The 25,153-nt window shown below is 37.9% G+C and overlaps 1 protein-coding gene across 1 annotated transcript in view; it reads left to right on the top strand.

Annotated features, from left to right (window-relative positions):
- Nucleotides 1–25,153, top strand: part of UNC5D (unc-5 netrin receptor D) — a 240,857-nt gene that overhangs the window by 123,576 nt on the left and 92,128 nt on the right. Inside the window, exons 4-6 of the mRNA XM_021711370.1 lie at nucleotides 10,956–11,136; nucleotides 11,997–12,164; nucleotides 13,967–14,131. Of these exons, the coding sequence (XP_021567045.1) occupies nucleotides 10,956–11,136; nucleotides 11,997–12,164; nucleotides 13,967–14,131 (514 nt within the window). The remainder of the gene's footprint in view (nucleotides 1–10,955; nucleotides 11,137–11,996; nucleotides 12,165–13,966; nucleotides 14,132–25,153) is intronic.

Here is a 25,153-nt window from a genome sequence, read left to right as displayed (position 1 = left end):
CTTTTCGGCACATTTGAATTCCTTGTAGATCCTAAATGTTAGGCCTTTATCAGCGATCCAGTTGGTAAATATTTTTTCCCAACCTGTGGGTTGTCTCTGAACTCTCTTGATAGTTTCTTTGGTTTTGCAGAAGCTTTTCATTTTCCTGAGGTCCCACTTGTCTATCTTATTTCTTATGGCATGGGCACTTTGGATTTTGATGAAGAATTGGTTGCCAGTTCCAATTTCCATAAGGGTGCCTCCTGCATTTTCTAAGGTTGTTATAGCTTGCGGTTTTACGTTTAGGTTTTTGATTCATTTAGAGTTGTTTTTTGTGTATAATGATAGGTAGGGGTCTTATTTTAATCTTCTCCATGTGGTCAGCCAGTTTTCTCAGCACCATTTACTGAATAGGTTCTCTTCTCCCCAGTAGTTGGTGGTGGAGGCTTTGTCAAAGATGAGTTGGTCGAGAAATTGAGGTTTTGCTTCTGGAATCTCTATGCTATTCCATTGGTCTATATGCCTGTTCTTGTACCAAGTCCAGGCTGTTTAGATTATTATAGTTTTATAATAAAGCTTATAGTCTAGGAGTGTGTTGCCTTCCACTTTCGTTGTTTTGTTTTGTTTTCTGCTGAGGATTATTTTGGCTTTTTGTGGTCATTTTTGTTTCCATATGAATTCTTGTATTTTCATTTCCAGGCCTGAGAAGAATGCTGCTGGTAATTTAATGTGTATTGCATTAAATCTGTAGATTGCCTTAGGTAGGATGGACATCTTAACAATGTTGATTCTTCCAATCCATAAGCATGGAATATTTTTCCTTTTGTTTGTGTAACCTTTGATTTCCTTGAGCAGTGTTTTGTAGTTTTCATTGTAAAGGTCTTTTACTTCTCTGGTTAGGAAGATGCCAAAGTATTTCATTTTTTGTGGCTATTGTGAAAGGGATTGTGCTTTTTATTTAGATTTCTGTTTGTTTATTGTTTGAGGATAAGAATGCAACTGACTTTTACATATTTATTTTATATCCTAGATTTTGCCAAAGTCCTTTATCAGTACAAGGAGGTTTTTGACAAATTCTCTTGGGTTTCAAGGTATAGTCATGTCATCTGCAAAGAGGGATAACTTGACTTCCTCTTTTCCTATTTGGATAACCCTAATTTCCTTCTCTTGTCTGATTGCTCTAGCTAGGACTTCCAAAACTTTGTTGAACAGGAGGGGTGAGAATGGGCATCCTTGTCTTGTTGTGCTTTTCAGGGGAAATGGCTCCGATTTCTATCTGTTAGCAGTATGTTGGCTGTAGGTTTCTCGTAGATGACTCTTATTTATTTTGAAGTATGTTCCATCTCTAGATGTTTGAGGGTTTTTATCAAGAAAGGGTGCTGGAATTTATCAAAAACTTTTTCCATGTCTAATGATATAATCATGTAGTTTTTGTTTTTATATCTGTTGATATATTTAATTATGTTTCTGGTCTTGCAGATGTTGAACCAGCCCTGCATCCTGGGGATGAAGCCTACTTAGTCTTGGTGAATGATTTTTGGAGAGATGTTTTGGGATCTGGTTTGCTAGAATCTTGGTGAGAATTTTAGCATCTATGTTCATAAAGGATATTGGCCTGTAGTTCTCTTTCTTTATTAGATCTTTACCTTGTTTGGGTATCAATGAGATGTTAACTTCTTAAAATGACTTGGGAAGCGTTCCATCTTTCTCGATTGCCCAGAATACTCTCAGTAGGATTGGTATCAGTTCCTCCTTGTATGTTTTGTAGAATTCTGCTGGAAAGCCATCTGATCCAGGTTTTACGTGTTTTGTTTTTGTAGGTAGTTTTCTTATGACATAGTTGATTTCCTGGGTTGTTATTCATGTATTTAGGGTCTCAATTTCTTTTTGTTTCAACCATGGGAGGTTGTGTGATGTCAGAAAGTCCTCCATTTCATTTAGATTTTCAAGTTTGTTTCCATACAAGTATACACAGAAATCTTTGATAATCTTTTGTATTTATTCAGGGTCAGTTATAACTTGATCTTTTATATTTCTGATTGTGTTTATTTGGGCTTTTTCTTTCTTTTTCTTGGACAGTCTAGCTAGGGGTCCATCAATCTTGTTTATCCTTTCAAAGAACCAGCTTTTTGTTTTGTTGATTTTTTTGTATTTTATTTTTGTCTTCTATGTCCTGTATTTGGGCTTTTATTTTGGTGATCTGGATTATTCTGCTGAAGTTAGGGTTTAGGTAGTTTTGCTTTTCCAGCTTCCTTGGGTGATTTTTTAGGTTGTTAATTTGTCATCTTTCCATTTTCTTCATGTGTGTTTGTGGGATATGAATTCCCCTCTTATTATTGCTTTCATGGCATCCCAGAGATTTTGGTAAGATGTTTCTTTATTTTCATTTGTCTCCAGGAATCTTTTAATTGTGGTTTTGATTTCTGTGTTGACCCAGGAGTTGTTTAGCATCATGCTGTTTAGTGTCTATATCTTTGTGGGTTTTGGGGGAACTTTGTTGGTGTTGATATTTATTTTTATTCCACTGTGGTCTGAGATGGTGCATGGCAGTAGTTCAATCTTATGGAATTTGTTTATGCTTGATTTATGGCCAAGGATGTGGCTGATCTTAGAGTGTGTTCCGTGTGGTAATGCATAGAATGTATATTCCATGGTTGTTGGATGGAGTATTCTGTAGCTATCAATTAAGTCCATTTGGTCAAGCATCACATTGAAGTTCCAGATCTCCTTGTTGTTTATTTGTCTTGATTATCTGTCTAGTGTTGTGAGAGGGGTTTGATAGTGCTAGAGTCATTATCTTTTTTTAGTTTACTTAGAAGTTGCTTTATGAATGTTGGTACTCCTATGCTGGTGCATATATGTTTAGGATGGATATTTATTGTTGACAGATTGAACCTTTTATCATTATGTAGTGACCTTCTGTGTCTTTTAAAATTTTTGATAGCTCAAAGGATATTTTATCTGATATTAAGATTGTAACTCCTGCTTTATTTTATGTTCCATTTACCTAAAATTTTGTTTCCTACCCTCTTACTTTGAGGATGTGGGTGTCCTTCTGAGTGAGATGAGTCTCTTGGAGACAACATATTGTTGCATCATGATATTTTATCCAATTTGACATTCTATGTCTTTTTAGTGGTGCATTTAGTCCATTCACATTCAGACTAATTATTGAAATGTGAAAATTTATCCCTGTCATGAGGTTCTTATAGAGTTTGTTGTTGTTGCTGCTGTTTGTTTATTGGTTTGCTGTCTTTGTTTTGATTTTGGGGTTGATTTATGTGTGTTTTTCATGTTTTTTCCCTGCATTCTTAGGAAGGACATTGTCTTTATTTTTGTTCTTCTTTTGTGTTTCATACTTTCTTTAAAGTTTCTAGTAGAGCTGGTCTAGAAGTGATGGAAACTCTTAGGGATTAAATGTCTGAGAAGGATTTTAATTCTCCCTCACTGATGAAACTTAGCTTAGCTAGGTAGGTAATTATTGGTTGAAATTGTTTTTTCTTTGAGAACTGGTAGATTGGACACCAGTTTCTCCTAGTCTGAAGTGTTTCTGTAGATAAGTCTGCTGTTATTCTAATTGGTCTTCCCTGGTAGGCAGTCTGACCTCTCCTTCTTGCTGCCTTCAGGATTTTTTCTTTTATGCCTATTTTACATAGGCTCATTACTATGTGTCTAGGAGTGGTTCTTCTCATTTTTCATCTTTTAGGGGTTCTGTGAATCTCTTGTGTTTGGATGGTTGTGCCACTGATAAGATGAGGGAAGTTTTCTTGGATAATTTCATGGAATGTTTGTTCCATGAAACAATGTTTGTTCCATGAAACAGGGTGATCTATGTCTTTCTATATGCCTCAGGGATCCAATTCATCTTAGGTTCAGCCTCTTGATGTAATAACTCATGTCTTGAAGATTTTGCTCTGACTTTTTAAGCTTCTTTTCTATATTTTTAACAGTTTGGATTAGTGTCATATTTTGGTCTTCAAGCTCTGAGAGTCTTCTGCTTGGTTAATTCTGCTTTCCATGCTTATCAGTTTGTTATTTCATTCATTGTATTCTTTATTGTTGTTATTTCTGTTATCAACCTCTTCATTCTTTCCTCTTGTCTCTCCTCATTTCTTTTTTTGCATTAGAAAATATAGTTTATTTTAAAGTAAATGAGAGAGAGAGAGAGAGAGAGAGAGAGAGAGAGAGAGAGAGAGAGAGAGGACATTCACCTCCCCAAGGTGATGGAGGTGGCCAAAACCAGGAAGCATGGCAACAGCCTTAGCTCAAATAGCACATGGCCACACAAGAGTCTAGCAAGGCAATGGCCAGTCTCTCCTTATTTCTATTTATTCTCCCTATTAATATCTTTATATCTGGGCTTGTGGTTTGAGACCAGTCATCTGGGAGCTCTTCATTGTTTGAGTTCCGAAGTCTGTATTCTCAGTGGTTGACCTCCTAGGGGTCTGTGTGAGACTCAAATTCTTCCTTTAGTTTGTCTTCATTTGTATAGGTTTTATCTCCCCCCCCCCCTTTTTTTTAACCTCTTCTTTAATTCTGTTTTTCAGGGATGATGGAGTAGCTTTTACTTCTGTTTGGTCAATCTTCTGTTCTTCCTTATGTAGATCCTCTGGGTTTGTTCAATTCTGAAGTTGTACTAGGGGTGGGGAGCTGTGCTTTTTGCAGTTTTTAGTTTGAATTAAGTGGAGAGCTGTGATTCAGAAGTTATCTGCAGATCCCAGTATCTGCTGACAGGTGTGTGGGCCCCCTGGAACCCACTTCCCACCATCTTACAATCTGCCCATGCAGTGAGTGTGTTTGTTTACCCTCTGAAAGCAAAATGAGGTAAGTAAAAGGAAAAGAATGGAAAAAGAAAGGAGGAAGACAAAAAGAAGTTGGAGAGAAATACAAAGAAGAGGGAAAACTGACATGCATACTAACTAATGAATAAACAGAAACAAAGACAGAAAAAACAAACAAAAACATACAGATCGTCATACAGACAAGCATACAAAAACTCCCTTATTGATGTACTCTCCCTCAAAAATACCCATACACAAACAAAATCTAAAAAAAATTGAAATAACAGAAAAAAAGCAAGTATGAAAATGTAAATAAAAACACAGAGAAAAGAAAAACTCAAAAACAAAACAAAACAAAAAAACAGAGAAGCAAAAAAGCAAAACAAAAACAAAAAGCAAAACTCACCCTTTGGCCATTTCTGTAATTCCAAGTTCCTTTCCTCTGCCTGTCGTCAAGGAGTGGCTCCAGTCTCCAGTCCATCCCCCTCTGCTCTCAATGCTGACTGATAGGGTTATTCTCAGCATGGGTCAAATGAGTTTGTTTTTTCTGTCTTTCTTTCTCTGTTTATTCATTAGTTAGTATGCGTGTCAGTTTTCCCTCTTCTTTTTATTTCTCTGCAACTTCTTTTTTGTCTTCCTCCTTTTTTACTGTGGGAGGATAATGGATCAGATCCGGACTCACCTGACTTGCTGCTACTGCTGTCAAGTCTCCCCCTCAGATCTGATGTGTCTACGCATGTTCCACCATGGGGGAGGGGTATCCTTCTCTCCATGTCCAATGAGAAGATAGCCTCTGGGTCCCAGGTTGGCAACTGGACAAAGCTGGCGGGGCAATGCAAGTCTCTGCCCTGACTGGGACAGAAAAAATGGTAGATGTCTCCTCAGTGGTGGTAGGGTTTCATTCCAGATTTCCAGCCCTACCTTCTCCATGATTCCTGGGGCTCATGCTGGGGCTGCTGCCACAGGTGGTGGCATGGACCAGGTGGTGAGGAGCAGCTGTTCTCAGCTTCTTCCTCTCAAGAATGGCAGAGAATACTGTGTGCTGGGGGCTGCAATCTCAGGGCAGTGGAGGGTAGTAGTCACCTCCCAAGGAGAGTCCCAGGTTCATAAGCCTGAGTCTCCCTTCAGATGGACTTTCACTTACCCACAGGCACACACCCACTCATGCAGATGGTCTTCATGGACACCTACTTTTGTGGAGACTTTCATAGTCTAACCTGTTCTGTCACCATCTTACCATCCCAAATGTTTTACAAATTTTTGATAACACTACACATATAATTTTATACTTTGACTCTGTCATGTACTATAAGCCTCTTTTGTTTTCAGTTTTTGATATCATAACTTTTAATGCTTCTATTGAATCCCATTTTATTTAAACAAAACTCCATTATTTTACATGTAAATTTGGCATACTTTTTCTTTTTCTTTCTTTTCCTTTTCTACCAAAAATATATTTTTTCTGGTTAAATCCTCACTTGCATCTATAATACTTTCTTTGAGTAAATTCCTGAGATCATTATGACTAGACCAAATATTATTATTTTGAAGACCATCAGATGCATATAAGTATCAGGAAGAAAATTAAAGCGTGGTTTGGGGAGAAGAGGAACTTACTGTTTTAGAAAGGGTCTCCGAGTAGACAACATTTGACATGAGACTTGAATGTAAAGTGGGACTGAGTCATGAAGACACTTATAGGAAAGGCCTTCAGAGCAGAGGAATAAGCAAGTCTGAAGACTCTGAGTTTGGAACTTGCTTTAAACTTCCTGGAGTGGGGAGCCAGTAGGGTTGGAATGGAGTAAGCTAGTAGTTACTGGGAGGATCTGAGGTGTATAACTGATAGGGAACTATACCATAGAAGGGCTTTGTTTATAGCAGAATACTTGAAACTGGGTAATTTATTTTTAAAAAGGAATTTATTTCATTGAAAATTTTCACTTTATTTTCATAGATTTAGAGGATACAAGTGCCATTTTATTACATAAATACATTGTATAATGGTGAATTTGGGGCTTCCAGTATACCTATCACCCAAGTTGTGAATACTGTACCCATTTTGTAATTTTTCAACCCTTACTCCTCTCCCTCCCTTCCTCCAACCTGATGGAGTCTCCAGTGTCTCTTTATTATTCTACTTTATGTATCACAGAACCATTGTTTAACTCCCACTTATAAGTGACAATATGCTGTATATAGGTTTCTGTTTCAGGGTTATTTCACATAGGATAATGGAATTCAGTTCCTGCAAAAGACATGATTCCATTCTTTTTCTATAGCTGAGTGGTATTCTATATAAAATGGAATACCTCTCAGCTATAGAAAATGCATATATATATATATTCATACATATATATTTACATATATGTCACATTTTCTTTATCCAGTCATCTGTTGATAGGCAGTTAGGTTGATTTCATATCTGCTATTGTTACTAAGCAATTAATGGACTGGCTTCTCAATGCATATAAAGGCCAAATCAGTGACTTTTATGAAATGTAAAGCTTTATTCTGTGTCAACTGGCAAGTAAACAGGAGGAAATACTCAGATCTCTCTCCTTGAGTTAGGGCCTGGGTTGGGTTTTATAAGCATAGGGTAATATGGCATGATCTGATTGGATCTTGCTTTGAGGTGATGCCAGAAGGAGTGATCTGACTAGATCCTGCCATGGGGATGATGCCATGCAGTGTCTGCTTCTTAATTCATTCCTTGCTCCTGAGTATGAACTCTTAGGTTCCGCCCTGTGATTACACACCTGGGTCATCTGTGCATACACAGGTTACATGACCTTCAACCTGAAGGTCCGTGGCAACTGAAAAACAGCTCATGGTGTTGTTGCACAAAAGCAAAACCAGATTGGTTTCTGATGTGGTTACACAATTTTGAATAGTGCTGCAATAAACATATAAGTGCAGATTTTTTTTAATATAATGATTGCTTTCCCTTTAGGTATATATTCAGTAGTGAGATTGCTGGACTAGATAATAGTTATATTTTTAGTTCGAGAAAAAAGAATTTATTTCTTATTTTCTTATAGTTATGGAGGCTGAGAAGTCCAAAGCCCAGGGGCTATTTCTGGTGGGGACCTTCTGGGTGGTGGGGAACTTCTGGGTGGTGGGGACTCTCTGCAGAGTCCTAAGGTAGCACATGGCATCATATGGTGAGGGGGTTGAGAATACTAATGTTCTAGGTCAAGTCTCTCTTCTTTTTATGAAACCACTGGTTTCCCTCCCATGATACCCCATTTATCTATTCATGGAGCTTCTTAAAGACCCCACCTCCAAGTACTGTCATTTTGGGGATTAAATTTGAACATGAGATTTAGAGGGGACAGGTATTCAAATCAAAGCAAACAGTAATAGGTAAAATGCCTTATGGACTTCACTCTCAGAAAAAAATAAATCATTAAAACAAAATCTGTGTGCATGTTTGCTGTTTTGGTAGGAAGAAATCTCATTGTATTGTTGTTCTAACATTCACTATTACTAATGGTCTAGAATGTTCATTCAGTTGTTTAATTGCTGTTTAGTTGTTTTTTTACAGGGCACTAAATACTCATCTTTATGCCATATTTATTGTGATGGGTTTTTATTATCAACTTAAGAGCTTGAGCTGTTCATATTATTCTTACTCATATCATTCATATTATTAACCTTTTTATCTATCAAATTTATGACAAATATTTTCCTAATCTGTAGGTCTACTTTGTTTTGTATATGATATATTTTTCTTTAAGTTTTCAATTTGAGGCCAAATCTCTACTTGATGATTATGGCTTTAATTTTCTCTGGGCCAAGATTCCCTTAGGAAAGCCTATTTTTTTTTAATTCCCAGCTGCTAGGAGTCCTTTAGTTTCAGTCTTCAGGGGCACTGTTCACAGGGCTCTCTGGCTTTCTACTCACTAGGAATAATTTATCTGTGGGCCATTGCCAGAATTTCTCTACCTTTTGTCCAGGTGTTTGGGGAGGAGTAAGGATGAAGACGATGACTGAGGTAGGGACATGGGAGAAGAGCTTGCTAGATGCTACAAATAGCAAGACTAGGGAATTAATCAGAAAACAGATAATTTACTCCTGAATCTATGACCTAGGAGGAAGGAAAAGCAAAAACTCACAGGCCTGCTTTAAGCAGACCAATTCGTTCTTTTCAGTGACGAGTGACATTCGAGTGATGGTGATTTTAAAACATCTAATTCTATTTACTTGACATTAAGCTTGTCATCCCAGGTGTTGGTGACAATATGAATCTCAACTCTTATTTTTTAGTGAAAATGCGAATTTACATGTATATTTCTGTCTTACCCATTAGATGTAAGATTCAGGAAAAGAGAAGCTATCTTACTTTTGTTTTCCTTGTTTTGCCCAGCTCTTAGTACAACCTCTGATAGTCAATAAATATTTAGATATGAAATAAAGAAACAAATTACAGTTACTCTATATTTTAGGTTCATCTCTCTGGTACTTGTCAAATAAATAAATGAGTCACTGAAATATACAGTGTTAGCAGCAAATGGAGGACATTATGTTACAGACTGGCAGTCAGATGTGTTATAAGACTGGTTGCATTGCCCTACTTCATTAAAGAGCCATGCTTTCTGGCTCTGGTGCTTATGGATACCTACACCTCCAGGCCGATGCCCTCAGGAACCTCAGGGTTTCAGAATGAGAATTATTTCTTTGCTTCATTTTTTTCCAATACTACGTGACTTTTTCAGTTCTTCTTTATGTTTTACCATAGTTTTCAGGCTCTTCTTTTGACTACTTGGTATCCTTTTGTTTTCTCAGATTGACCTTTTCTAGGGTATATCTTGGATAGTGATAATACTTGATATTTAAACTCTCATTAGTGGGATGGTACTAAGAGTAGGTACTGAAAATTTTAGAGACCAATGAATCATTATTAAGCCAAAATGTTAAATAATAGACAATACTTTTCACTGGTAATAAATTAGAATTTTTAAGATTTAAACATAAAATGAAATGAGGTCTCTTATTTTAAAACAATTAGCTACACTAGTGGTGAGTTGAGAGTGACAAAATGCCCCCGACGCATATTCTTCTATGGGATGTCTCTTTGGTGTTGGTGGCACTGCCACTGCATTGTGATAAATTTCAGTTCATCACAATGCAGTGACAGTGCCACCACCACCAAAGATACATGTGAAATTACTGTGTTTTCCATATGTTGATAATTAGAGCTAAATGGTTGTTGTCAAACAAGAGATGTGTCAAGAGGCACTAGAGAGTAGAGTAAACAGAGGACAGGTAGGAAAGGAATACAGTCAGCTGAGGGGAAACTGACATGTTTGATGAAATAGAGACACTCTGGGTGGTTTATGTCCACATGGGGGGGAGGATGAAGATCTAGGGAGCAGAAGGCTTCCATCTGTGTCTTCCTTATATATTCAAGGAAAGAGAATTTTGACTAAGGAAAGGATTAGGGTTGAACTGGAAAGAAGAAAATAGATTCTCCAGGGGCAAGTTAGGAAAAAACAAATCAGAATGGGAATAGGCTATCCTCAGAGGATGAGAGGAGGTGGGCTCTTCCTGAAGAAGGAAGGCTCCTGATACAGAGCCTGAATGTCTCTTCAATCACTGGAGGAGTAATATAAGTGATCACCAAAGAAACTTGTCTCCAAATCTAGAGAACGTTGAGCTTTGAATTTAATTTACATGCCTGTTATTGTTCAAATCTGTGTTACTTTGGCCTTTTTCCATCCTTACACCTTTATTAAAACTTGTTTAAATGCAAACATCTTGACTTAAAACCTTGTCTAATAATATCATATCCTCTCAGCACAGAGTACAAGTTCTTCATTTATTTGTTGATTTTCTGAGCTCCACTTTGGACAAATTATTGAAATATCATCATCGTCATCATCAAAGTTGCAATGAAATGAAATGACCTGATTACAGTCACCTCTTTTCTCTCTTCCATTGCATTTTTAGAAAATGGGTCAAAGTCAATGGGATATTTGTGTTCTTTTCCTGCTTCCAGCTTATTAATTTGAGTATCCATTTCCCGTATATAATCAAATTTAATGAAAGGGAAGGGATATGGAATAAAGAAACAAATTGCAGTTACTCTATAATTTAGGTTCATTTCTCTTCAGTACTTCAAAACTGCTCATCTTTCAACTCCAAAAATGTGTACCTTAAAAAAAATGACTTGTAAATATTCCCTTTTTCTTACAGGTGGAATGGCTGAAAAATGAGGAGCCCATTGACTCCGAACAAGATGAGAACATTGACACCCGGGCTGACCACAACCTGATCATCAGGCAGGCACGGCTCTCAGACTCGGGGAACTACACCTGCATGGCAGCCAACATCGTGGCCAAGAGGAGGAGCCTGTCTGCCACTGTGGTGGTCTATGGTAAGACCAGCCCAAAGGCCAGGAAATGGATATGGAGGGCAGGAAGCAGAGAGGTAGAAGAATGTACATTTTATTAAAACTTACAACCATCAGAACGGAAAAGACCTTGGGAGCCATCCACTGTAGCTCTCTATCCTGCCTCCCCCATCTGGCAGGCGAGAAAACATCCCTATTGCTATTCATGTGTTTGCTGTTCTGTCCAATATTACACTTCCGTGTGATAGTCAGTGACATTTCCAATCTCTCTCTTTTTAAAATAATAAAAAGTTGTTTATTTTCTTCTATTGTGTTTATATTTGAGAAGAATTGAGATGAGCAACTTCTGCTTCCCATGCCTTCCAAACCCAACACCTGCCCCAATCTTTCCCAGACCTGCTGTCAAGTAGCTCCTCTCTCATTATGTGAAATTCACCAAAAACAAACAATACTATTTGCTGAATATCTCAGGGATTGCATAAAAGAAGTTCCCAGCTATTTAAGTAAAGGTATTCCCTTCCACAATAGAAGAGCCCTGGGATTTATTTTTGAAGCACTTAAAGTCATAGAAATTCAAATACTGGTATTTTCTTCCTATACTCTGGATTTTCAAGTGCTTTAGAGATCTGTTGATGAGTTCATGCTATTTTTCATAATTTCCCTGCAATGCACATTCTGTGTCCCTCCTATTCCAGATGAGTAGACTGAGGGCTAGATTAGGTAAGCCCCACTGTTGCCTCATAATGGAACAGCCAGTGGGGTTGCACAGTCTCTTGGTCCCTAGATGCCCAACTCACAACACCTGGCACAGTGGCTTGCACATAGTAGGCAATCAGTAAAAACCTCTCTCCTTTTTTTCTCCCCTCCCCATTTTTCTCTCTCAGTGAATGGAGGCTGGTCTTCCTGGACAGAGTGGTCAGCCTGCAATGTTCGCTGTGGTAGAGGATGGCAGAAACGTTCCCGGACCTGCACCAACCCAGCTCCTCTCAATGGTGGAGCCTTTTGTGAGGGAATGTCAGTGCAGAAAATAACCTGCACTTCTCTTTGTCCTGGTGAGATATATGCAGATTCCCTTTCCCCTTCTAATCTACCACCACTATTAAGCTGGTGTGAAGCAATCAATGTGATCTTCTTTTCCAAAGTCACCCTCTCCCAAGATCTTAGACTAGAGCCTTTATCCAAGATGCGAATGTGGGAGCTCTCCATCAGGGCAAGAACATGGGTGACATACCTCTGTGCAATGTTTTGGGGCATATTTTTAAAATACTTAGATGACACCTAAACATTCACCATCAATAAGCCAAATGCTATGAAGTATTGTTAAACTACCAGTGTTTGGTTGGGCTAAGCCACCCCCTTCTCTCCTTGGATTCTCCCATTTTGTGGCATGTATTTGTATAATAGTTAGCAGGGATTAGGTAAGTTGTCTTCAAGCACAAAAGAGCAGGTACCAAAAATTTGACACTTTATCATCAGATATCAGCCAACTAATCTTATCAGTCTTAACTTTGTATTTATTTACCAGACAATTGGCAGAAGTTATAGATTGTCACAGGAGTCTCTGTTTTACATTGAGTCTATGCTCGTCTTCCTTTCTGAATAGAGAGATACTTCGTTTACCAAATATGACTTTTATAAAATATTTTGTTCATCTCTTACTGGCCATAACCCAATTTGTACAATGAGAAATAGATGAGATGGAAGATGACTTTCTTTATGGAAAGCATATCCTCCCACTGAGAAATAAATTGATCCTGGGTCTCACATGCACTACAGAACATTAAGTCCAAGGACACTGGACTAGAGGCTCGTGTCTTTAAAGTTTCAAATTTAGTTCCAATGAAAGTTAAGGTGAAGCTCTTCTCACTTGCATATTATTGGAGTTTCATTTTGGACTCATATTCAATAAACGTTTATTGAGTGCTTACTATGTGCCTGGTACTGTGCAGAATAATTTTATACACATAATATCATTTAACTCTGTGTTGTGAGTTTTATTATCCCCCATTGGCAGACATGGTAAACTGAGGCTATGTGACTTGCCTAGGGTTATTCAGCTGATAAGTTGACAGATCCAAGACAAGGACTCAAACATTTTTCTTCAAGTTAAGTTGTTTTTGTTTTTTAAATCACTCTACTCTTGACTAATTGCTTTAGATTAAAAATTGCAATATCTTAAATAACCCACATAAGCATGGTTGGACTATTCCTAGGAGGTTATGGGGCAATTGCCTAAAACATCTGCCATAATCTCTAGGGTTGCTTTTTAATGGAGCTAAATTCAGTTTGCTCATTTCAACATACAGCAGCAATCCATGACCCAAGAAATTCTATTTATGTAGGCCCCCGTGTCATGGGGTTTGACTGACCTGTTTTAGTTTAGTATTATCATATATTTGGGTTTTATTTTTTATTGTTGAGAAGCTTTTAGGGCTTAAGGATAATTCATTCTACTCTCTGTTCTGAACTGTCAACCCACAAAGAAATGGCTGATACCAGAGGTTACTTCACATAATTTATCTGTCTATCTAAGATGCACATGGGTATGAAAAAAGCGAGAAAGGATGGATAATGACAATATTAGCCAAAAGAGGTGCTGGTAATTCAAATGCTTGCCTAAATTTGATAATTGGTCTCATCCTGAAATAGCTAGAGAATTATACCACTGCTTTTGTGAGCCTATCTCTTTAGGAAAGAAACCATGGAGAGAAGATAAACTGATTTATTATTTTGTTTTTGTTGTGGTGGTAATTTCTTTAAAAATCCAGCTCTAAGAACAACAGCAGTCCTGGGGTGAGTCTCCTGACAGCTACTTGATTTGTTCTAATGATGTTTCTTTTGTTTCCCTTTGAAGTGGACGGGAGCTGGGAAGTGTGGAGTGAATGGTCAGTCTGCAGTCCAGAGTGTGAGCATTTGCGGATCCGGGAATGCACAGCACCACCTCCGAGAAATGGGGGCAAATTCTGTGAAGGTCTAAGCCAGGAATCTGAAAACTGCACAGATGGTCTCTGCATCCTAGGTAACAACTTTCTGTTTTCTATCTTCAGTGTTTGTTCATAATATCATTCATGTATCTCAAGAAAGAATGCCATAGCCATTAATATGGTTAAATAAGATAGCAGAAAGCCAAAGTGCCAATAGCAAAAGGAAATTGGGTAGAAAGTCTAAGAAAGTAAACAAACACATTTTTAGTAGAGATGGTAAAAATTTAAATATTTTATCACTATGAGATTTATAAATGTGTATACTTATTCATCTAAGATCGTGACTTAAGATGAATAATTTTTAAAAATATTTTAGATGTTCCTTTTAGGAGCTGTCATTTTTATGTTTGGTGAAATTCTGATACTGATCACAAGGAGCCTGTGGTGTAACTCTAATCTTATACAAATGGTTGGGGGAGAGAGAGTGATGCCCGAGGAGGAGGGTGGCTCACACTGGTCTGATAGAGTAGGAAATATAATGTTCATTTCACAACTCCCAAGCTTTGCTTTATTGCTGAGATCATACCATTACCATCTCCAAGGGATTGTTTGCCTTGGTTAGAAAATAGGGAGGATCAAATAGAGTCAAATGCTTTCCCTTACCTACTTCATCACTTAATTCTTACCTTCTCTCACTAAAAGTACCAAATATGATAACCACTGTTGTTTACTTGGCACGGCTAAATCATAAAAGACATTTTTAAGTTGCATGGCACAGAGTAAGTGCTCAATAAATGTTAATCCCTGTTCTACTCATCCACACAGATGAGCTGAGGTATATTGATTTTGCCAAGATCTTTAAATAATAAGACCAAGAATATACTTATTCTCTAGAACTAACTTGCTTTCTTGGAAAATTCCTTGGGAAATATCCAGCAAAAATACCATAGCTGAGTAGTCTGTGATCTTTTCAGGAATATATGTCACTCCTTATTTGGGAAAATGACAATATGGAAGAAATATCTAAGTTGAGTTATTTTTCTGCATTGATATGACTGGGTACCCTCAAAGGCAATTGTGCACATACTAACTTGTATTTTCATAGTAAAACTGTATGGTTAATACACTGGCTAAAATGATTAATACATTGAAATGAATACTTATTAATAGCCAATTATAACTTTACATGCTAGTATGAGTACTGATTGCCCTGCATGCGTCTGATACAATGCAAGGACTGTGCTAGAAGACAACCTAGCTATCAGTTTTAGTTTAGCTATGCCGTCCCATAAATACATATCAATCATTTACCTTCTTTAGAATGCCTTCCCCTGTCCTAAAGGCAAGGAAACTGAACACAAACTCAGTGACAGGATGTTTTTAAAAGTGTATTTCTGACCACCCCTGAAAACCACCAAACTTTTCTGAAACATAACTTTGAGGTGTGACTATTTTTTTGACATGTTTTTATTTCCACTACACGAAAATACAAACAGAATACTCACAAAACCACTATTGTGTGACTAAAACTACACATGGCCAATGTCCATATGAAGGTTCATTTAGTAAACCAATGAATTGCTAAAAGCAACTGCCCAAACTAAGACCATGAATGGGCTCAAGAAATGCACTAAGCTTTTATTTAATTTCACAAATACATATACATCTGTGGTGATTTTTTTTTTTTTTTTAGTGTCTCTGTCACCCAGGCTGAAGTGCAGTGACACAATCAGTTTACCACAGCCTTAACTTCCTGGGCTCTGGCAAGCCTTCCACTTCAGCCTCCTGAGTAGCTGAGACTACAGACATGTGTCACCACACCCAGCTGATTTTTTGGTTTTGGAGGGACAGTGTCCCACTGTATGACCCAGGGTGGCCTCGAACTCTTAGACTCAAGCAATTCTCTTGGCTTGGTCTCCCAAAGTGCTAGAATTACAGGCATGAACCATCACGCCTGGCCTATGATGTGTCAACTTCACTAGGCCACAGGATGCCCAAATATGTGGCCATGTTTTTAAATCAATACAGGTTGAGGTCATGAATTTCATATGTTTTCGTTTTTTGTTTTTTTTTTTGAGTTGGAGTCTCACTCTGTCGCCCAGACTGGAGTGCAGTGGCTGCTTCTGGCTACCACAGCCTCGACCTGCTGGGCTCTGGCGATCCTTCTGCCTCAGCCTTCCAAGTAGCTGGAACTACAGGTGCATGCTACCACACCCAGCTAATTTTTGATTTATTGTAGAGATGAGGTCTCGCCAAGTTGCTGAGGTGGGTCACGAACCCGCGGGCTCAGGCATCCACTTACCTCAGCCTCCCAAAGGAGCAGGATTACAGGCTGAGCCACCGAGCCCAGCTCATATGTTTTCTAAAGAGCCATGAGAATATAACTACTTGGCTACTGCTTGAATTTTTTTATAATCATGGCAGTAATCTTCAATATCAACACATAAATATTACCTAGTTGCCCTTTTATTGTGATATCTAGTCATTTATCAGTTAAGTAAGAGTTAATTTTAAGGCTGAAAGGACTTATCAACACTGAGAGTATACTGACAATCCTAGATCCCAACTATAAAATCTGAGGTGTGGTATTAGTCAGGGTTCTCCAAAGAAACAGAACCAATAGGATACAAACACATAAATAAAGAATATTATGGAGAAATACATAAAGATATTTATTCTATAAATGGACTCGTGATTATGAAGACTGGCAAGTCTAGAATTTATGGAGCCAATATCCCAGTTTAAGCCCAAAGATTGGCAGACTGATGTAGAACCAGGAAGACCTGATGGTCCAATATGAAGGCTGTCAGGCAGAAAGACCAGATGTTACTACTCAAAGGCTGTTAGGAAGGAGAATTCTCTCTTACTCAGAGGGAGGGTTAGCCTTTTGTTCTATTTTGGTCTTCAACTGATTGTATGAGACCCACCCACATTATGGAGGACCATCTGCTTAATTCAGTCTGCCAATTTAAATGTTAGTCTTGTCCAAAAACACCCTCACAGAAACACCTAAAATAATATATGACCAAATATCTGGGCACTTTATGGCCGAGTCCAGTTAACACAAAATTAACCATCACAGATGCATATGTATTTGTGAAACTTGAAAAGCTTAATTATTTCTGTTTTCATTTTCCTGTAATGGAAATAAAATAGCAAGGAAGACAATGAGACTTGGAATGTGTTCAGAATTGGAGATAAGATGTCTGTTAAATCCCCTCAGGAGTTGAAAATGCCATGTGAGCCTTTTTCTTCAATCCAATCTATTATTCTTTTCATGGAATTTTATTTTCCACATAAGCATGGTTTTTCTAGCCTTCATTGTATATATATTAATATATCTGTCAAATATGATCAGACTTTTTTTTTAAGAGACAGGGTCTCATTCTATCACCCAGGCTATAGTGCAGTAGTGCGATCATAGCTCACTGCAGCCTTGAACTCCTGGGCTCGGGGGATTCTCCTGTCTCAGTCTCATGGGTAGCAGGGACTACAAATGTGCACCATCACACCTGCTAATTTTTTTATTTTTATCTTGTAGCATGTTGCCCAGGCTAGTTTTGAACTCCCACCATAGACCCAAATCTTAGACCCAAAGCTCTAAGATTATAGGCATAAGCCATTGCCTGATTTGAGACTTTTGATAGCTATAGTGACTAAGTTTTTTGAGAAAGAAAGGGTAAAGTCTATGAAATCATAAGTGATTGAGATATATTTTCATATGAGTGGGAAAAGGGGTGTGTTTATAAGAGTCTGTAGCCAGGATGTGTTCTGTTTTTTCAGACAGAGAATGGCTACCATTGTTAATGAACATGAATAACATTTTACTATCTCTGCAGGAAGCAATGAACAGCATCCAGTTCAGTGATGCCAGCATCACTCTGAGCTTCTCACTGGTACTCTGTCAGAGTGCTCTTGGTGAAAATAGTTGTGCTTTCAGGATAGAGCTCCAGTGAAGGTTGGCTTTGATTAAAATAGCATTTGGCAACAACTCTATGGAGCTGTAGCTTTGATGAAGGATCTAGGTCATGTTGCAATTTGGGAATTTTCTTCATCCTAATTTTTTTTCCTTGATGCCAAACATGGCCCTAAAGCAATTCCTCAATTCCCACCTTCTCTTAGAGTTTTAACAATGACATTGCTTAGCTCTTGGATGACCTATAATTCTTTGATTTTATTTATTTTAACAAAGCATCTGTGTTTCCTCTGTTGTCCCTGAGGGCTGTATTTCTCCTAGAGATAGAGCTGCCAGCTCTGAATGATCACTTTAATATTTGTGTGTGATTGTTGCTTGGTCATTTGTGACTGGAGCATAGAACCTTAGTGTTATGCACTCACAGATGGCCACACCTAGATGCTCTCAACAGGAAAAAAATGCCCCAAGAGTGGTGAGAGTAAGATTAGGCCATTTTTTGCCAATAGCAAGGAGTGCATGTATCAGATTGCAAACACAAACTAAACATCCATTGCCTTTTTCAGAAAAAAAAAAAATTGCATCGTGTGACTGTCAAGAAACAAGAGCTTGTAGATCCATGTTTTCTGAGTTTGAACACCAGAATTGGGTAGTTTTCTGACCATTGGTCTTTATCCTTGCTGAACATAGCTGCTTCTGTGGTCTGAGAATCACGGCCAGAGGGAATAACCTACACATGCCTCATTGACAGGAACAGAAGGGTGAAAATGGTGGGGTGTTTAGTTTGATCCTGAGGAATAGGAGAAGCCAATTTTCCTCTTCTTTATTCCAGCAGTTCTAAGACGAAGGGCATTGGCTTGAGAAGATTAAATGGATCTGCTTCAGAGGGGATTAGCGCTTAGATGTGTAGTGAGACTGATGCTATAGAAATGCCACAGGGGCCTGAAAAACAGAAGAAATCTTCAAGGCTGAGCTACCTATAGCTAATCCGTTCCTCTTGTCAAGTTATAACATAGGTCATTTCAACACTGACAGTTCAAAAACTGAAATATCATTAAAGTGGTGGTTTGTTTTTATTTCTGATGGGCACATTGATAAGATAAATTTGAATTGACTTTTGGAAACCCCATCAAGGATAAAGACAACTAAACAATAGCAGGTTCAAATAAACAACCCCAAGCTACATCTAATCATCTAACCACATTGTCTGTTTGAATGATCTACTTAAATGACCTAGAGGAAGCACCTGAAAAGGTGAACCTATAATCACATGAAAGGAATGATTGCTTTGTGAGCATTTTCTCTTGGACAGTTCTAAGCCTCATTCTTATCCATTACAGTAATTACCCAGGTCTCTTCCCTGTATTTCCTAGGGCACTAAATAAGATAAATTTCATTCTGGAGATGGCTCAGTGCACCTAAAGCAACTCTTTTACTATTATACTAATGGTTTTATGAAATAACTATTTTGTATATGGGATTATAATGGATGGGTGTTCCTTGACCAAAATAAAACCTATCAATTCCTTTCCTTAGGCAAAGAGTAAGGAATCATACTTGGTTCCTTCTTGAACTTTTTGTTGGATAAGTTCATATTGCTGAACCAGCTGGACCAGGTACACTACACAATTGCTTAATGATAGCGTAAACTCTCCATGGCCAATAATTGGAATGGTATCAGCAAGATAACATACGAGGATGATGCAGTCTTGTGTTGTCACGAAGCACTCTACTGCTTGCTAATTCTCTTAAGTGGTTTAATTTATAGGCCACACTAGGTGCTCCTTTATACATAAAGATTTTTCTTAGGAATACCCAATAGCTGCCTTTTTGCATAACAATTGATTAATTCAGAACTGCCATCATGTATGCTGCATAGCAAATGTGGATATGATATTGCAGACCCATAGGAGTAATAAGAATGCAGATTTGGGCACATATGGTGTCATTAGCAGCTTAGCAACAATCTCTCCCCCATGCCCCAATAAACACTTTCCCATTATGGGATTCAATAAGAAGACCAGTGAGTAACAAGCTTTAACGAGACAGAGTGGAGTGGCTCAGGACTAAAGTTTCCACTGTGCTTAATTAAAAAAGAAAATAAAGGAAAGATAACTCAATACTCATGTGTCTTAGTGAAGGCATTTAAAACAAAATTTTACGAAGCTAAAGCTATCATTTTTGTGCCTCACAATAAGACTTGCACTCAAGTATAATATCCTGAGTGGAACTGAACGTAAAGTGGATCAAGTATAACCGTATGCAATTTACCATAACTTGTCTCCCTGTGTTATCTACCTACTACAGACTTTTCTATTTTTACTCCTTGTTAATAAAAATATAAAGACATTCAAGAGTTGTTTTTTTAAAAAAACATAATCCCCCTTCTAAATGAAAACTGGCCTTCATCCATTGGTCTGTGATTGATGTGTATTCATAAGCTATTAAAAATCTGTGACCTTTCTTATCAACCAGCTCTGAAACAATTAAGATGCTTTTTGTCATCCAGAAAATTTTCTTGTTGTCACCATCTTCTCTGTATTTTCTCACGAATCTGTGTATAGTCCTGACAGAATAGCCTAGGTAAAAATTGCCTTCTGATCTACTAGAAATCAAGACAATTATTGTACTTGTCTCTCTCTTCTTCTACTTTTTCCTATTCCTACCCACTCTTTCCCATTCCTATCCACTTTTTCTGCTCAACATATTTCAATATGTACTTTTCCAACTGTGCTTATTTTTTTGGGGTGAAATTAGACAGTAAGTGCTATGTTGCACTTCAAAAATATAATCTCTGAAGGTTGTTTATCTTAGGTATATCTTGTTAACTTTGTTCGTTTTATAGGAAAAATTGAAATAAAATAGGAAAAATTGAAATAAAATGCCTACTGTAAGTAGGAAGGACTCTAAAACTAAATTTGGGCAGCTGGAGAGCAGAGAATACATGTATCTCTAGATTATATTACTTAGAGAGAGGGGAAAAACACTAAAACAAAACAAAGTAAAATGTAACAAAACCCAAGAAAACTAAACAAAAAATAAAAACAGGTCCCTGTGACAATGTGAATTGGAGACTAAACCCATTAGAACCTTAAAAACATTGCTTAAAAAATGAAGTTTAGTTATAGAACTGGATAGTCAGTGAGAATGCAAATTCACTAAAAAGAAAAGACATGTTTGTAGATGACATCTTCATGGAGCACAGGCTGGGTGGTGACTCTCAACTGGGGATTATTGGAAGGTGCAGAGGTTGAGTGTCTGTGAGGCTGGCCCACACTGGACCTGGATTGACTTGACATTCAGAGCAGAGATTGAATAGCTTTCTAAAATCCTCTGTAATTCTGAGTTGAAACTGGGTATTCTCTTTTTGAAATATTAGTAAATGGAATGAACTTAGAATTGGGAGAAATGAGTCAACTGAGCTTATGGAACATGAGCATTCATCCCATCGGCAATGGACAGGTTGAAGGATCAGGGCTCTGCAGTCAGTTTGTTTGAGTCTGAATTCTGATTGCAACACTATAAGCAGAAACACCATGAACAAGTTTCTTAATTTCTCTAAGCCTAAATTTGCTCATCTGTAAAATAAAAGTTGTAATAGTGTCTATTATAAAGGGTTCTTTTGAGAAGATCAGCTAATCCATGTAAAGCATTTCACATCCATTTATACAAATAGTAATAACTATGTGAGTTTTAGTAAATGAATTTGTGTAGCCAAAAATCCCAATGTTTTCTATGTTCAACAAGAGTATCAACAGTGCAACATTTTAGATATTTTGTTAAACCATCCTCTAAGCCGGGCTCGGTGGCTCAGCCTGTAATCCCGCGCCTTTGGGAGGCTGAGGTGAGTGGATTGCCTGAGCCCGCGGATTCGAGACCCGCCTGGGCAGCAAGACCTCATCTCTACAATAAATCAAAAATCAACCAGGCGTGGTAGTGCATGCCTGTAATTCCAGCTACTTTGAAGGCTGAGGCGGAAGGATCGCCGGAGCCCAGCAGGTCAAGGCTGCGGTGGCCGGGAGTGGCCATTGCACTCCAGTCTGGGCAACAGTGAGACTCCAACTCAAAAAAAAAAACAAAAAAACCATCCTTTAATATATCTGCTTAATATAGTGTTTCAAATGAAATGAAATATACTTGTCATTAAAATTATAAGAGACACAAATTACATTATTTATACAAACCATTTCTGAGTAGTAATTTGAAAAATACTGTCGATTGTAGAAAAAGTTTAGGAGAACCCTCATGGTTCTTAAACTTCCTGTCAGACAAACGTTACAATGTCCTTCCCTAGAACTTCTGATAAGTAGCTGAATAAACTGCTCTTGATTTTCTAGCCTACTTCTTCCCAGCTGGTTTGGTCCTGAAAAGGAGGCAGACCAGGTGACCTGTAAGGTCCAAACCAGTTCAAAATGTTATAATTCCATCCAGTAGTTAAAAATAATTTGAAGTCATGCATGGTGGAATGCAGCTGTAGTCCCAGCTACTCAGGAGGCTGAGGTGGGAGAATTGCTCGAGGCCAGGAGTGGGCTAGAGAGCAGTGAATAGACTGTGTGAATAGTCATTGCACTCAAACCTGGACAACATAGCAACATAGCGAGAACTTGTCTCTAAAAAATAAAAAAATAAAAAAACTCAAGAAGGTGACTCAGGAGAGGGAAGGAAGGATACTTGATCTACAGATGAGAAAATTAATCCTTACCATACTGAGAGTGGGGTAACAGGTTTCCCTTGTTCACAAGAAATATATGTGTGCTAACAACTTTGGAATAAAATAATTTTTAGAAAGCAACCACCAATTTGTCAGCTCAAATTAAAAAAAAAAAATCATTTCTCGACTAGGTGCAGTAGCTCAAGCCTATAATCCCAGCAGTTTAGGAAGCCAAGGTGAGATGATTGCCTAAACCCACAGGTTCGAGACCAGCCTGGGCAACTTGGCGAGACCTCATCTCTACAACAAATCAAAAAATTAGCCAGGTGTGGTAGTGCACACCTGTAGTTCTGGCTATTTGGAAGGCTGAGGCGGAGGGATCACCTGGGCCCACCCCCCAACAGGTCGACTCTGGGATGGCCATGAGTGTGCCACTGTACTCCAGCCTGGGCGACAGAGTGAGACTCCATCTCAAAAAAAATAAAAAAATAAAAAATTATTTCTCAATGGGATGGGGACAAAACCCAACAACATTTACATTAGTAGACTGTGTGTATTCTACAGATCCCAGAATGACCCTTCTGTTGCTAACCAATTCTGGAACAGTGACTTGTTGCATGTCCAATGCTTCTCTTATTCCACATCCCCAGATCCCCAAATTAGCTATCTTGCCACGTATTTTTCAATATTTTTTAATGGTTAATAAGTTTGGCTGTCAGTAACTTCTGATAAACAAGGTCCTTCTAGTCAGGAAGTTTCCAAAATGTAGGCTTTCTGTCATCTAAAGCAAACGATCCCAGTTTCATTAATTTTGTGAATTACAAATTCTGCATTTGCAGTGTAATTCATCAAGATTCAACAGTACAAATTCCTGGGTAAGAAATATTAGTCTGGACTAAAGAAAGATTTAATGTCTGAGATCATAGAGTGGTTGGGCTATAAAAGAAGTGGCAAGAACCCAATCAGGGAGGTGATTTAAAACTGAGTAATCTTCTTATAAAAAAAATTCAGTGGCCTCTGGGGTGTACTGAACAAAGCAAATTAATAGAGATAAAGGAAACTTCTTTGTTTTGATTCTGCTTTTTCTCCTTAAATTACAAATTAAATACTGCTCTTCAAGATCATTGCAAAAGGTGATACATAAAATGAAGATGATATTAGCATCATCAATAGACATTATATTAGCTCCATTAACCCTGGCCTTCTCCCTTCTCCATAGCATCAGCATGATGATAAAAAGAGGCCTGGCCTTGCTGACATGTGTTTAACACAGGGCAATGTTAGTGTTCAGTGGAATGGACAATTGCCATGATCATTTAGAAAGGCATCATGGGGTAGGAAAAGAGCTCTAAATTAGGAATCAGGAGTCTTAGGTCCAAGTTCAGATGTTTTGTTAACTGACATGTGACTTTGGGCAAATCTTATGATCTTGTGCTTTATGTTTGTATCGTGTTCGTATCTATAAAATGAGGAGGTTGATCTATAAATTTCTTCCTATCTTAAAAACTTGAAATCATTATAATTTTATTTCTTCAATGTAGCTTTAATGTATGTATGCAAATATATAATATAGACCCAGATATATAATACATACATATATGTAATAATATATACATATATGAAAATAATACCACTGATATGTCAGTGCTTCCATATCATGTATTTTTTTGAGAAGTTTATTTTAATTCAGTCACATCTAAAGTAACTATGTGAGTGATTGTTACAGAGAATGGTGGGGGGATGGCAACTTTTAGATATGCAACATATTACCCTACCCCAACTAAACAAGTTGCTAGCCTCACCTGGAGACTGACTTATCAAATCCAGCTTTTTTAACATTCCACTCCAAACCCTTCAAATGGAAGCTACAATGTCCTAGGAGTTCAGATAGAACATAGGAAATGTATGGACCTTGACTTTGTGATTGAAGTTACATATACTGTACAAGGCTTAGCAGCACTGATTCATTCAACAAATATTTATTGAGTACCTACCATCTTCTATGTATTGTTCTAGGTACTGGGGATAGGTGAACATGACAGATGTAGACCCTATGTACATGTAAACCCTATGTACATGTAGTTTTGTCTGTAATGGAAGATAAATGTGTGGCTAGCGTAAGGACTGATGAAGCTCAGAAAACAATTTGGAAGTCAAGAACTCTCAATTCACAGTTTTCCTTTAAGGATTTTTTAATAAGATAAAAATGATAGCCTATATATATCAGTTGTTAAGCATTTTCTTAGCAATGGGTAAGTACTCATCATAACAAACACCTGCTCAAACTTCACCCACACCATCCATTCCCTGCATCCTATGATCTAGCAACTAAACAAATAAGCCTTGACACAGCAGAAAGCCACTGTGATCCCATATCAAGCTAGGATTTCTTTCTTCTACCTTTATTGAAGTATAGTTGACAGTTTATAACTGTATATATTTACTGAGGCGGAAGGATCAACGGAGCCCAGCAGGTCAAAGCTGGGGTGGCTGTGAGTGTGCCACTACACTCCAGCCTGGATGACAGAGTGAGACTCCAACTCAAAAAAAAAA

This window comes from Carlito syrichta, unplaced genomic scaffold (genome assembly GCF_000164805.1).
Source record: "Carlito syrichta isolate Samal-C Ts95f unplaced genomic scaffold, Tarsius_syrichta-2.0.1 Scaffold302094, whole genome shotgun sequence".
Classification (NCBI taxonomy): domain Eukaryota; kingdom Metazoa; phylum Chordata; class Mammalia; order Primates; family Tarsiidae; genus Carlito; species Carlito syrichta.
This window is presented reverse-complemented; position numbering and strand designations above follow the sequence as displayed.